Genomic DNA, 16032 nt, shown 5'->3' with positions numbered 1-16032 from the left:
AAAGTAGCCACTTGATTAGTACATCATCAAACATGCATTTTCTTCGCCATTGGTGTATTAATTGCAGTGTGTACCATCTAAAAGTTGCACTTCAGCAACTTTATCAGGGTTTCTTTGATACCACTATGCAACCATGTTACATCTGATACTTTAGCAGCGGCAGTGTAGAAAAACCACAAGCCTCATTCCTGATGAAGGGCTTCTGCCAGAAATGTCTCCTGCTGTTTGGATGCTGCCTGACCAGCTGTGCTTTTCCAGCACCACACTCTTCAAACACAAGTTATGTGTCAGACTTGGAAATATATCGCTGTTTGTCCATTGGTGCTGCATCAAAAACCTGGGACTCCCTAAGAGCTGCTTTTGGAAAGCACCATCACAGATTGCAGTGGTTTGAGATGCTGGCTCAGCACCACCTTCATGAGGGCAGCAAGAGATGGACATGATTGAGTAAAGTAAATGAGGTGCCATGGGATCTTTCAGTATGTTAAAGATACTATTAAAGTATGTGATTGCCCGGGCCTCACTATCTGTTTCTTTTTTCCCTTTGTAACAAACTGCAGATTTGAATTCCTTTCAATATAATCTAGTTATTAACAGTATCCTCTGAGGGTCAGCAGTTTTCATCACTGTACAATTGTCTAACCTTGTTGTGGTTCTGTTCGCTGAGCTGGGAATTTGTCTTGCCAACATTTCGTCCCCTGTCTAGGTGACATCCTCAGTGCTTGGGAGCCTCCTGTGAAGTGCTTCTGTGCTGTTTCCTCCGGCATTTATAGTGGCCTGTCTCTGCCGCTTCCAGTTGTCAGTTCCAGCTGTCCGCTGCAGTGGCTGGTATATTGGGTCCAGGTCGATGTGTTTGTTGATAGAATCTGTGGATGAGTGCCATGCCTCAAGGAATTCCCTGGCTGTTCTCTGTTTGGCTTGCCCTATAATGGTAGTGTTGTCCCAGTCGAATTCATGTTGCTTGTCATCTGTGTGTGTGGCTACTAAGGATAGCTGGTCGTGTCGTTTCGTGGCTAGTTGGTGTTCATGGATACGGATCGTTAGCTGTCTTCCTGTTTGTCCTATGTAGTGTTTTGTGCAGTCCTTGCATGGGATTTTGTACACTACGTTGGTTTTGCTAATGCCAGAGGAAACCGCACAGAAGCGCTTCACAGGAGTCTCCCAAGCACTGAGGATGTCACCTAGACAGGGGACGAAACGTTTGCAAGACAAATTCCCAGTTCGGCGAACAGAACCACAACAGTGAGCACCCAAGCTACAAACCTTCTCCCAAACTTTGAATTGTCTAACCTTTTCAAGTGTTGATCAGCATTGCTGGAATGTGACCAGTACTGTAATGCTTTGCAACTAATTTATAGCCTTCATGACTCTTGCTGTGATATATGGTATGAATATGTGTAATAAATTGACACCATTTAATGATGTATTTTCTATAATTGGTAATGGAGTGCAAATTTTATATTCCTCTTGATATCTCTCTCTCTCTTTTTCCATTTTACTTTCTAACTAACAGTTTGCTTATCTGCCAAATCTGTGTTTGTTTTGTTATTGAACATTCAAGACTCTCTGGTGGAAGGATTTTGAATGTTCAGCATTAATATTTAAATATTCTGGTAGATGATGGTAAAGAATTCTCTTGCAGTCATTCTGCAAAACTTTCCTCATCTGCCATTGTGTTGTATTTCCTTTTCTGTTAGTTCTTTTTTATTTTTACATTTTCATCACAATCCTGATAGAATAATCACTATTAGATATCACTGGTATGTGCTTAAGCTATAGCAAAGTATCAACGAGCCTTTCCTCAAAAAAAATTCTGTGCCTTCTACTCTACATATATTTGCATACATTAGAGTATCGATTTTTGTTTATTTTTTTTAAAGGATTGTATTAGACTGAATTAGGGAGGGTTGTTAGCTCATTCTGGCTGGATGGCTGGTTTCAGTGCCGCGTTGGCTGAGGTTACCGTGAAGGAATGTGTGTATGGTTTTGGTCTCCTTACTTGAGAAAGGATATACTTGCACTAGAAGGGGTGCAGTGGATTAGGTTGCAATAGGTTGATTTTTGGAGTTGAGGGGTTGGTTTATGAGAAGAGCCTGAGTAGACTGGGATTATATTGATTGGAATTTAGAAGAATGAGGGTGGATCTTGTAGATGCATATAAAATTATGAAGGGCCCGTAGTGTTAGGTAAGGGGTAAATGTAGTGGTATGGGTGGGTTGCGCTTCGGCGGGGAGGTGTGGACTTGTTGGGCCGAAGGGCCTGTTTCCACACTGTAAGTAATCTAATCTAATCTAAATAGATAAGATAGATGTAGAGAGGATGTTTCCATTGGCAGGTGAAACCAGGACAAGAAGGCATAGCCTCAAAATTAGGGGAAGCAGATTTAGGACTGAATTGAGAAAGAACTTCTACACTCAGAGGGTTGTCAATCTGTGGAATTCCCTGCCCAGTAAAATGATTGAGGCTTCCTCAAATATTTTTAAAGCTAATTTTTTTGAACAGTAGCGGGATTGAGTCTTATGGTGAGATTAGATCAGATTAAGTTACCTATAGTGTGGAAACAAGCCCATCGACCCAACAAGTCCACACCGACCCTCTGTAGGATAACCCACCAGACACATTTCCCTCTAACTAATGCACCTAACACTAGGGGCAATTTTAGCATGGCCAATCCACCTGACCTGCGCACCTTTGGACTGTGGGAGGAAACTGGAGCACCCGGAGGAAACCCACGCTGACACTGGGAGAATGTGCAAACTCCACACAGACAGTCGCCTGAAGCTGGAATCAAACCCGGGATCCCTGGCACTCTGAGGCTGTGGTGTTAACCACTGAGCCACCCATAAAGTGGAGCTGAGTCCGTGAAAAGATCAGCCATGATCTCCTTGAATAACAGAGCGGGCTCAAAGGGCCAGATGGCCTACTCCTCCTCGTTCTTTTTTTTCATTTTCTTCTCCACCTTTTCCGTTACTTGAGGTTTGCTGACCCTTGGGGTAAGCCAACACAATTATCTCCTCCTAATTGGGAAGCAGCCCTGTGGTGACATTTTACCGTATAGTTTTAAATAATCTGCAATTTTCACTTATTTAAGCTAAAGTTTTCAAAACAGAAAATTCATTTCTTTCACGTGAAACAGCAGTTTGAGTCTTAGTATCTTGAACAGTAGTGAGAAGTGTCGGGGAAGATAGTAGGTTGGTGCAAAATGCACCTGGAGTGTTATGCAGAGAGTAGAAGGATTATACTTTCACTTTCTGCATCAATTGGGCCAATTGGGTGCCACACTGGAAGAGTCATGTGACTGCTGAACAAGAAAGTTGAGGTTGAAGTAACCAGTCTTGTGACTCCAAGAAAGGTGGGAGATAGAGAGATTACATCATGCATATCCAGTGAATACAATCTGTTGACACAGGAACCTACGTCCCTCATTTTGTTTGAAATTAGCAGTTAAACCTGTTGCGTTACCTTAAACTAAAGGTATGACTTGTGTCTGAATTTTCATGCCCTTTTTTATTTTAAAAGCACTAGTGGTTTAAAGATGTATCAGTAATTTCTGCAGTTAATATTTTCAGTAACATTTATATAAAGCTGGCGAGGGAACGTCTCCCAACTGGGAATAGCAGTATTCATCATAAATTGCTATACCTGTATATGCATCTGTGTATTTCTGGGCTATCTTTTTTTTTCCAAGTCATGTTTTCATTAAAAATATTTTTTTTCCTATTCTAGGACTACACACAGACTTTTTGTATCGGGAGGTTAGTGATAGAGTGATGGATCTTGGTTTGGCTGAGGATCACTTTTCAAAACCTGTGGTAAGTATCGATTTTCTTTTTATATAACTGCAGCATCAATCACGTCTTGAAATGTGCCAAATATTTTGCGATCATGCAAGCAAGCTAGATATTTTAAACTGTTGATTACAAACCTTAAAGAATAGTATTTAAATTCTGTACAATGATCTGTTTTCATAAAGAATGAAGTTGAAACATCCATTTTTAAAATTATTTTTGTCTCTGTCCAACTCTGATACATGTGAAATATTTTGGTTCTGGTGCAGATTTTCCTGTTTGACAATCTTACTTGTTATATTCTGCAGTGAAATCTTCTGTGGAATGTTGCTTGAATGAGGATTAAAATTGTTTATGTTTTGCTTTATGACTACTTTTACTTTATTCTCTAAAAGTTGAGTTTTTTAATTCTTGAATTGATCATTCAAAAGCTGACTTAAGCATGAAGTAATGATCTCCTTCCTCGCAAATTGTGTTCCATAATTTTGTGAGTAAGATTCCTCTACTGTGCCTTTAAAATAGGAAGGCTGTAAAGTGAATGTGTCTAGAGTGAAAATGATCATTAATTATTTGGCACATGATTAGCACTGTGTAAACATAGCTGTTCCACTTTTTTTAAAATTCCTGTGGTGTTGACTCTTGAAGATGATCAGATGGTCATGTGTCCAGAAGAATCTGGAAGCCTCTTGCACAGTGGTAGTATCCATACCTCTGGGCCAGGAGATCTGGGTTCAAGTTCAGCCTGCTGCAAACTTGTGCGCAGTAATGATATCTCTGAACAGGTTGATTTTAGAAATATATGTCTAAATGAATCCACAACTGCCATTTGGTTGCTTTTTGGTCTAAGGAAAAGCCCTTTTCAATAAGGGTCTTTTATTTGGTATTCTTGAATACCAAATAGTGTTTCTCTTGTTATTGTACTTGAGTTATTCTTCGTGTTGATAGGGATTGAAAAAGTACAATTCTATGCCTTTTCGCAATGTTACTCATTTGGGCACAACCAAGAGACAGCAATTCTACCCCTCTCCTCCTCCCCCCTGCCACTTAATGAGTATTTTTGACATTTGTCTATCTTCTGAACCATTACCGTCTGTTTCCCTTCCACTGCACTGCCTGATAATATAGGTGTTCCTTGTCTTTGTTTTAAGTGGCAATCTCCAAACCATTGCTAACATGCTGAATGTATGTACATCCTACATGCAATAGTATTTGCTCCATACAGCACCAGGAGAGGAAATGGCCCTTGTGTGCTGTTCTAGTTTTTGGTCTGAAGTTTAATTACATGTAAGTAGAGGATGTTGATTTAAGGGGATTGGCAAAAGAAGTAGTGATGAGATTTGACCTTTTGTCCTCCAGTGAATGGTTTGCATCTAGAATATATTGCTTGAAAATGCGACGGAGGCATATGCAGTTCAAGATTTTAAAAGGGTATTGGATCATTATTTGAAGACAAAAAGTTTGTAGCTATGCAGGAAAAGGGAAAGTGATAGAAAAGGTGACTTATTCTTGCAGAGCGATTGCACAGAATGGACTAGCTGAATGGTCTCTATCTGTACTGTAAACATTTTGCATTTGCGCAAGTTTTAGTGCTATCTTGTTTCTGCATCGCACTTAATGAATGATTGATTGTAAAGAACTGTACTTTCTTCAGCTTGACCATTATTTACTTTGATTATTGTCTTCTAGGGTTCATTTGGCGCATTGGACATTGAAAACCTGAAACGTGCAATTGACGAAGTGAAACAAGTTATATTAGATTTGCCAGAACACTCAGAGAAGCAGAAAGACGCTGTTGTTAAACTTATTCATCTCAGGCTTAAACTGCAAGAATTGAAGGTTTGAAATGTACAGTGTAATGAATAAAAACTATACTTAAATTGAGGGGACAGTAGCTACAAAGTTATTCCTACAAAATGTGATGTAATCTGAAAAAACAGTAGCCATGATGTGGAGATGCCAGTGTTGGACTGGGTTGCACAAGCTCAAAAGTCGTATGACACTCTGGTTATAGTCTAGCAGGTTTATTTGAAATCACAAGCTTTTGGAGCGCTGCCCCTTTGTCAGGTGAATTTGCTGAATTTGAAGTGATTTCAAATAAAACTGTTGGATGATAACTTAGTGTCATGTGACTTCTAATCTTGGGAAGAAAAATAGGATGTCTTTTACCTTCAGAGTGCTCTTAAGTGTTGAGGAGTGGAGCAGATAAAGAGGGGAACATTACTAAAATCCTCTTTAGCCATCTTGGTGGTGAGGAGAAAAAGTACTGTTAAACAAGTTTTGACAAGTAATATTGGCAAAGGCTTTTTTTTTGCCTGCTTAGCCAAGTATATTGCATTGTTACACATTCAAACAGGAGATGGACAGAAATCCAGTTGCAACAGGCCAGTCAGTTGATGTCAATGGTGTGGAAACAAAGCAAAGGAAAACTTCAGGAGGATCTAGATAGACGGCTGAAATGCATATACATAGGACAAATGAAGTTGAATACAGAAATGTGAGAAAAGATTCATTTTGGTAGGAAAAATAACGAGGTACTAAAAATAAATTGCATTTTTTTTTCCTTTTGGGAGTCATCCCAAAATAAATGAGCTAATCTTTTAAAGGTGTTAGGACAAGTTGTGAATAACTTGATATCTCAAAATGCACATGGGATCCTTGTCTTTATAATTGAAGACTTTGTGTACAAAAACAAAGCAGTTGTGCCATTTTTTGGGGGGGGGGTACCATTTTTCAGGAAGAATTTCAGTTCTGGCAGAGAATTGAAAGGAGATTAATTAGAATGACATCAGTGATGAAAGACTTCAGTTACGTTGCTAACAATCCTTAACAAAAAAGCTTACACTCGCGTTGCACCTTCACTGCAGGAAAATGTCCCAAACTGTTTCACTGAGGTATACAAGAAAAAAGGGATGCTAAGCCAAAGGTAATGTTACTGGGAGGACTGAATAGCTTATTCAACAAGGAAAGAATGATTTGAGAGGAAGGTTCTAACTATGACAATTGCGTTCAAGTGACAACAATAGAGGACCATTATGCAAGCTTGGGCGAAGTCAGACAAACATTTTATAGTGAGAGGTTTGGGGTGGGTGTATACAGGAAAGATTTGTTTGTTGGACTGGAGATGACCGATGAGGAGGACCCAGGTCATTAGGATTATAAATACAAAGCCCACCCTCCTCTAGCTTATTTCTCCATGCTTCAGGCTCACTGCCTTTATTCCTGATGAAGGGCTTTTGCCCAAAACGTCGATTTCGAAGCTCCTTGGATTCTGCCTGAACTGCTGTGCTCTTCCAGGTCATTGTTTTTACCTCATATTCACATCTGTCAATCCCTCCAGAGTCAGTGTGAGCCAACAAATGTATAGGTGGCCTCTGAATAGGTTGGTGTATTATAAGATATTGGCAGAAGTGTTTTGGATCAATTGAATGTTGAAAGTGGCAGAACACAAGTAGGTATTGGAATAGTCTGTGACTTTAGTGGAGGAGTGGGTATAGGGTTGGTCACTTAAGGACGAAAAGCATTTGATATTGAAAACCGTCTGGTTCCTCTTGAAATTTGGCTTAGTAAGGGGCAGAAATTAATGACAGAAGTACTAAGTTGATAGGAACATTTGAAGCTGATGGTTTCAGTCTTCAATGTTTAGAGTCATAGAGATACACAGCAGGGAAACAGACACTTATCGGTCCAACTTGTCTATGCCCACTAGATATCCTAAATAAAGCTAACCCGATTTGCCAGCATTTGGCCCATATCCCTCTAAACCCTTCCTATCCATCCATCCAGATATTCTAGCTACTTGTGACTTCACTTTCAAGGAGCTATGAACCTGCACTCCAAGGTCTCTTTGTTCAGCAACACGTCCGAGGACTTTACCATTCAGTGTATAAGTCCTGCTAAGATTTGCTTTCCCAAAATGCAGCACCTTGCATTTGTCTGAATTAAACTCCATCTGCCACTTCTCAGCCCATTGACCCATCTGGTCAAGATCCTATTGTAATCTGAGGTAACCTTCTTCACTGTCCACTACACCTCCAATTTTGGTGTCATCTGCAAACTTACAAACTATTCCTCCTATGTTCACATTCAATTCATTGATATTAATGACAAAAAGCAGAAGGCCCACACCAATCCCTGTGGCACACTGGTCGCAGACCTCCAGTCTGAAAAGCAACCCTGCACCACCCCCTTCTGTCTTCTACCTTCAAACCAGTTCTTTATCCAAATAGCTATTTCTCACTGTATTCCATGAGAACTAACCTTGCTAACCAGTCTACCATGAGGAACCTTGTCGAATGCCTTTAACTAGAGGAAATTGATTTATCCAAGACAGAATTTTCAACAAGCAACATAAATACAGCAGTTGCATGAAGTGATGAAGAGATGACAGTGACTAATATATCTATGGAAGATGGCCACACTTCTGCAGATGTTGTAATGATGCATCAGGTAAATGAAGTATTCAGTTAAAAGGAGAGACTGATGGATTGTTTTCATTTAAACTTTGGTAAGTTGATAACTCTGAGCTTCGCTTGAGAGTAGGATTTGAATTGGAGTGGTTGATAGCTTCCTACATGTTGCAACTAGAATTTTGAGAGTATAGTTTAGGAATTATAGTTAGCTTATAGTCAGAAGCTACATTCTGATGTATCCAATGAAAAGTTTGGATCTGAATATTATAAAATTAATATGTCAATCTAGGAATTTTGGAAACTGAATAACAGGACTTTCTTTACTAACTAATTGTAATCATTGAATACAATGATTTTGTCTTTGTAAATGTCTGAGAAATTTCAAATCTATCTTTTGAAGTCTATTCACAACTAATGTTTCTACACTAATGTTAATTTTTGTTTTACATATCCAACAAACTCTAGATTTCTTGTACTGTAGTATCAGGAACTGCTCCTAGACCTTGTATGAACCCTTGTGTGCTCAACTTCAGCCAGTTAGTAAACTGTGATTTGCTGGTATTACTGTCAAGTGAGTTCAGATAAGTATGTATATATTCATGCAAAAATAACTGAGGTTATTTTTTTTTCTCAATACTTTGAGACATTATAATTCGTATTGTAGAGGTTTCATAAACATAGGAAACAGTTCCTGAACTCGCCTCCATTTTTCTTACATTGGTTAAACTGTACATTTAACATCTTCTAAATTCAGTTAAGGGATTCAAGTTCAAGGTTAAGTACCTCATGCTACAGTTGTGTCAGGCATAATATGAATAGTGTACACTTCTTTTCTCCATGCTTAAGAAAGGATATATTTGTCTTGGAGGCAATAACTGCAAAGGGTTCATGGAGTTGGGCAACCCTACGTCCCAGGGATCAATGATGAGAGACTGAGTGAGTAAATTGGGTCTAAACTGCAGTGAATGAGATGAAGCATGCAAAATTTGGAAGTAGCTTGATAGGTTACAATAAGTGATTTATTTCCCCTCATTGGGACAAAGTCTTGGCAAACTTTAGCATTCACTTTTACTTCAGAAGGTTGAGGATATTCCATTGTTGTGTTCATGGTTTCAGGTAGACCAGGTTTTGAGATTTTGGAAATGGAAAGGACTTTGAGAATGGGTAAGAAAATGGAGTTGGGGCAGAAAATTAATCATTATTGTATAAAATGAGAGAGCAGGCTCAAAAGCTTTTCTCATATAGACGATTAGAGAAATATGGTCTCTTTCTACACTTGTTCTGAGATAAATTTGCAGCTGAAACAAAATTTTAAGTTGGCTTTACAGTTGTTATAATCTAGTATTTGAATACTGCGACCTACAATGTTAGCATTGGATTGTGACTGCTGTGTATCTCTATGACTCTAAACATTGAAGACTGAAACCATCAGCTTCAAAGATAATGCACAATCTTCTATTTACTGTGATGGAATTAATATGGCATTAGCTGTGTTGACCCTACCATTTATTCGAGTGGAGCTAACAATTGTTTGGAATTTTGTGAAAGACATTGTTTGCATTTCTGAATTTACTCTGTTCTTTTCTATTTGTGAATAAACTTTATTTTCAGCATTCACCTTTTTGATTCATGCAACAAATTGAGGAAAGTTGAGCTGATCATTTGCCTCAACATTACTTTCGTGCACATTTCCAAATCCCTAAATTCCCTAAGGTGAAGAATCCAAAAATCTGTAAGTTTGCTGGCTGAGCTTGAAGGTTTGTTTTCAGATGTTTCATCACCATACTATGTAACATCAGTGAGAGTCTCTGGTGAAGCGCTGGTGGTATGTCACGCCTATCTGTTTATAAGAAGGGAAGGTAGATAGCATGAGAATTCTCAAAGGCATGGCATCCTAACCAGAACTCCAACAATAAACGCATCAATTTAGATTCTATCTACCGTCCCTTGAGGACCTTCCCTTTGTGAACTTCACTGAATGCAAACATGGTTTTCAGAGTCTGTGAGAAACTCTAATTACACTCACTGAATTGAAATGCTACAGCAAGTTTAATATGAACATGGTCACTGTTAAATAGATGTTTAATCTTTTTCTTGTTGGCTGTCTTCGTAGGACCCTGATGAAGATGAACCCAATATTAGAATTATTCTTGAACATCGATTCTACAAGGAGAAAAGCAAAAGTGTCAAACAGTTTTGTGACAAGTGCAGCACCATTATATGGGGCTTGCTTCAAACCTGGTATACCTGTACAGGTGAATATTTGATATCTATCCTGTTTCTTCTTTGCTGTGGCCAGGATCTATTCGGAATAAAATCTGCAAATAGACATCTTGTGATTGAAGTGTAAAAATCCAATAATTGTATATTTTCAAATGCTTCTTTGGAATCCTACATCAAATATGTCTGTGGAAACCACTCTAGTATTTTTGTAAGGAAGCTTGCATGTTCACCAGACTCGGGAGGAGGAAGTGGCCTGATGACATCACTAATTTTCTTTAGTTGTCAGCATAATTGTTAACTTAAGTTTTAAGGAGTTACACTTTATAGACTTTGAAAACGTAAAATAGTTTACTGTTTTTTGTTTGAAGATTCAAGTACTCCATTTAATCCTTTCTTTACAGATACTGGTCAAAGAAATTGAAACTTAAAAATGATTTTGCAGGTTTTTTTTGGGATTTGTTGCACTAATGTATTTAACTTTACTTGACAATATTTTATGCATTTTAAAACAATTTCCACAATGGCTGTATATGTATACACATTTAAGACACCGCAACTTTTAAGATGTATTGTGGCCAGATACTCTGAAAGGAAGTTGGCAGGCACAAAGGTTGACATTGAACAAAATAAGCTACTTTATGACATCCTCATTGTTGACCGATGTTTATAGATTAGTTTAGCAGAAGTTCTTGTGACTGTGCCCAATGTTTAAGTGTTTGGGAAAAGACTTAATGGTATTCCATGAAAAGTGTTTTTATTTTGTGTCCCTTCTCTGCTTCTGTTCAGCAATATTTTATCTTTTGCTGAAAAGTAGCCCATTGTTTCCTAAAAATGCAAACCTTTTTTACATTTCCACAACTAACTTGTATGACGAATATTGTTATTTAGTGGTGCAAATTTATTCAGTAAAATTTGTAACTTCAGACTTTTTGTGCTCAATCCAGCCTTTTCAAATCAGTAAGTGTAATGGATCTTGGCGAACAATGCTGTTAACAAGTACACTGTTACTTCAACTTTAAGAGCCTAATTCACAGTTCCTCCCTAATGTGATGGAAGGAGAGTATTGACAAGCAGTAGTAGTAAGCACACTGCTGATCTGTAAAGATGGACAGTTTTCTCATGCCACATCTGAAATGGGCAACCATTTGCAGTAGTGATGTTTGCTTTTGTGCTTGGTCATGGAATATTTTATTGTTTTCAATTTTAAAGAAAAAGCAGTTTATTTCACGTAATTGCAATTAACAGTATACTATTAAATAAAAAAAGTCTGCTGTTCAGTACTGATTTACATTAACCTGTCTATCAACTTTGTTGTCTTTGGAATATAGGAGCAGGAGAAGGTTATTCAGCCACTGGAGCTACCATTCCAGAAGGTGGATAATCTACGTCAACACCATTGTAACATACTATTCCCATATCCCTTGATGCCATTGCTGATTAGAAATATGTTAGTTTCTGTTTTGAATTAACTTAATGACTGAGCTTCCACAGCACTTTGAGGTCGAAAATTCTAAAGATTCTTCATCTCCGTTCTGAGATCATGTCCTTTATTTCTAGATTCAACAGCCAGGGGAAATATCCTTTTTGCGACCACTCTGAGTATCCCCTTGAGATTTCTGTAAATTCCTTTTGGGATCATTTAATTCTAAACTCCGCAAAATGGAATAATAGAATCCCTACAGTATGGAAACAAGCCCTTCGGCCCAATAAGTCCACACCAACTCTCTGGAGAGTAACCCACCCAGAACCTATTATTTTACATTTACCCCTAACTAATGCACCTAACCTACACATCCCTGAACACAATGGGCACCTGAACACAATGGGCACCTAAACCTGCACGTCTTTGGATTGTCAGAGGAAACTGGAGCACCCAGAGAAAATCCACGCAGACAATGTGCAAACTCCACACAGACAGTTGCCTGAGGCTGGAATTGAACTCAGGTTGCACTGTGGCTAGCACTGCTGCCTTACAGCGGCAGGGACCAAAGTCCAATCTTTTGAGTGTCTCTTAGGACAGTCTCACAATCTGCAGACTCAGTCTGCTGAAGCTCTGCTGCTCTTCTCTATGGCAAGTATACCCCTGCTTAGGCAAAGAAACCAGAACTGCACACATTATTCCAGATAACATTTCAATTGTGCTGCATGCAATTGAAGCAAAACTTCTTTGTTCCTGTACTCAAATTGTCATATTATATTTTCAACAAATATTATGCCTTTTCATATTGTCCTCCAAAGCCTTGCTGCTTTTTCTTGGGTTTTTTTTCCCTTCACTATATAACTACACCCAAGAGAATTTTTCCTAACATTTACATGACTCCAGTCATAATGTCTAAGTCATTAAGAATTCATTGACATACTCCCTTTGTATTTATATATGCATCAAGCCAGTTTAGCAACATAGATATAAGTGTATGCCAAAAAAAATCAAAATCCTGTAACTATTTCAAATATTGTAAAAACAAAAATGAAATTCATATTTTTTGCATGCCTCCAGCCTTTACCGTTAGATCATTTTAAAATCCATGTTGAAAATGTATTATTTACAGTTTCATCAAGGGGAATGGAAAAACAAGTTTGGTGATGTATCTCACACATTGCAACTTCTCCACAGGAAGTTAAGTTTGTATCCAGGAACTACAGTACTGACATTTTGTTTCCCCAATAATTGTGTTCCCGGGCTTCAAAAAATTAAAACTGCTTGTGACAAACTCATGCAGACATCTGTAGCTTTAAATATTTTCATAGAGGAAATTAGTGACATTTATTAACAAAAATGAGTTTTTTATTTGTTACATTATGTTACATCTAACATGAAGATGAAGTGTGGGGGAGGGGAGAATGAATTATTCAGTCCATATGATTTTTTTTTCTTTCTATTTCAATGAATGAAACAGTTTACTGATTTGATTACTTTACTCTATTTTGCTCCAATTACACATTCTCTTTGCCAATCAAGTTCTGATTTGTTCCTCTTTCACAGAGTATATTACTGGTTGAAATATGGACTTGGGTTTGTGGTGCAAAGTTAAGATGCTACATTTTGAAATGTGACACAGTAGAAATTTATTGGATGAAAATATTTTAATTGTTTAAGTACCTAATCATTCATGAAGCGTAAAGAAGTATTCTTACAGGAAAGAGCAAAATTATTCTGTTTGTGCTTTGAAACGTTTTTGAAGACTTGTAGGGAGTAGCCACACTTACAAACTGAATGTTATCGCTATTGTCTGTGAACTGAAGATGATTAATAAAGGTACAAAGTAAACTGGGTTGTGAGGCATTCCCAGGAGATGATGCTTTATAAATGATGTAATTCAGTTATATAATTTGATTATAATTCAACATGAGAGGAAGAAAATGTTGGTTCAATCCTTGTTTAAAAAAAGTTCTGCTACAACAACTCAACACAATGGACGCATTCAGTCTAGTGTAAAGTCTTTGTACTGACGAAGAACATTTGTGGCCAGAAAGGAATGTAGTATCAAGAAGGTAAACTGACTGACTAACTCTGAGAAAAGCTGTGATGGATGTAACCCTTTAATGCTGCATGTCACCGTTTTTAATTGAGATTAGTATCCTTTGTTGGCAGGTTGTTATTACCGGTGTCACAGTAAATGTTTAAACCAAATCAACAAATCCTGTGTAAGGTCAAAGGTTAGCCACCAATCTGAATTTGAGCTCAATATCTGCCCTGAGGTGGGTCTGGACCAACAGGATTATCGATGTGGAGAGTGTCGCCAACCAATTTCTTTACGTGAGTGCAATGTTGCTATGTGATTCGAAATGCTAAACAATTGTCATGTGATTTTAAATTTCAAATTCGCAATATATTTTTTTCCTGATCAAGGGTAATGGAAGGGGAAGACTTGCATCAAAATCTCATCTGCGTAACAGTGTTGGACTATATTGTTGTTTTGTATTCCAGCAACTTAAGATCATTCAGAACCATGCATACAAAGTTAACCATGTGATCAGTATTTGATAAATCTTAATATTTTGAGCTTCATGCTTTCCATTGTATATTTGTACATAATTGAATGATTTAGGTGGTCTTCACTGCAGTTTTGTATACTAATATTGGGATGTTATAACTCGATTATTGGGACTTATTTTCCTGACTGTTCATAAAGGAAATTTGGAAAAGTGTCACATCACAGCAGCTCAGAGTCCTTGGGTTAAAACTAGTCCCATGCTGGGAAATCTGCACCAGGTAGAAAATTTCACATTCATTGATTTGGCATTATGGAGCACGGAATGAGCCAAATAGACATTTTTCTGACATACAGCATTATGTATGTTTTTGTTGAATTTCTTTGAATTATATCTGGTGAATATACTTTTTGCTGTGGAGTTGGGAAAATTAAAGGATCTATATGTTTGTGGTTGCTTTTCATTGTCTCATGGGCTCATGTTGATGCTGTGTTGTTAAATAATTAATAGGGGCACGTCTTTTTAAAGGAAAATTTTTAACTTTGAAGTTCAATAGACCCAAGTATCAAATCAGTTTTTTTTTAAAACATGCATTTGTGCTAAACCTATCCATTTCTTTGAAGCTTTTGCTGAGTATCTCAGCTTGTCTTGTTCTTTGTATTTTGTCTGCCAAAATTATGAATCTAGAATCAATTTCCCTAATGTTGACCTGCTGAGTCTATGTTATGAGTTGGCAATATTTGCAGGTGAGCATTGTTAGTCGTTGGAAGGGAACTAGTGCTCCAGACTTACCAGAAATTAACAAAATCTGGGAAATGTGTGAAAATCTCATTAAATCTAATGCCAAAAAGAAGTTCTATCTTCTTTCCCATTCCCCTCAACACCATACGTTTAATTCTTTCACTTCATTGTTCCTTGCTAAATTTAAATCATTGTAACTTGTCAAAAAAAAATTACATTGCTAATTGATTTTTTAATTTTGCTATGGTATGTCTTTGATCTATGACCTCTTCTCAATAGAAACATGGGACTTCAGAACATCTTTTCATAGCACAGTAACTCCAAGTACTAACAATGTTGTGTTAACTTGTTCCATCTTTGAAAACTGCCTTTCAAAACACTTTTAAGCTGAAATATGCACCTATGTATTTACTAGTTAATTACATTGCATTGGCAATTAATGAAAATCCACAATTTTCTGTCTATTTATAAAAGGGATTAATACCACACTGTGAAACAAAAAATAAAGCTAATCATATTGGAATAGATTTATTTAAATTCAAAGTATGTAATTATGGTAATCTAAAACAAAGAATTGTGGATCTAAAACTTAGCAGGTTTGGGAACATCTATGGAGAGAAAAAGAGTTAAAGTTTTGAGTCTAGTGACCCTTTAAAAGAACTGTTAGGAAACAATGAAGATAAAATCCATTCATAGGTCAAAATATCCCCTTCTGTAAAGTATTTGTTTTACTATTCATTATATGATGAGACTAAAATCTAGTGCAGAGCTCATGCACACATTGAGTTGGTGATGCTGAGATTCTTTAGAGAGAGAGAGAGAGGGAGAGAGTGTATTGGAATAGCTGTTCTCTCATTGTGTCCATAAATCCAGACATACTGACAGAGTCAAGATTAGAGTAGTGCTGGAAAAGCACAGCAGGTCAGGCAGCACCCGAA

At 37.6% G+C, this 16032-nt stretch overlaps 1 protein-coding gene across 3 annotated transcripts in view; it reads left to right on the top strand.

Moving 5' to 3' along the window:
* Nucleotides 1-16032, top strand: part of def8 (differentially expressed in FDCP 8 homolog) — a 41025-nt gene that overhangs the window by 12064 nt on the left and 12929 nt on the right. For all 3 annotated transcript variants that reach the window (XM_072596072.1, XM_072596070.1, XM_072596071.1), the window contains 4 exons: nucleotides 3727-3812; nucleotides 5475-5624; nucleotides 10311-10452; nucleotides 14013-14177. In XM_072596072.1, coding sequence (XP_072452173.1) covers nucleotides 3771-3812; nucleotides 5475-5624; nucleotides 10311-10452; nucleotides 14013-14177 — 499 coding nt within the window. In that variant the 5' untranslated portion in view covers nucleotides 3727-3770. The remainder of the gene's footprint in view (nucleotides 1-3726; nucleotides 3813-5474; nucleotides 5625-10310; nucleotides 10453-14012; nucleotides 14178-16032) is intronic.

The sequence above is a fragment of the Chiloscyllium punctatum genome, chromosome 26 (assembly GCF_047496795.1).
Source record: "Chiloscyllium punctatum isolate Juve2018m chromosome 26, sChiPun1.3, whole genome shotgun sequence".
In the NCBI taxonomy this organism is placed as follows: domain Eukaryota; kingdom Metazoa; phylum Chordata; class Chondrichthyes; order Orectolobiformes; family Hemiscylliidae; genus Chiloscyllium; species Chiloscyllium punctatum.
This window is presented reverse-complemented; position numbering and strand designations above follow the sequence as displayed.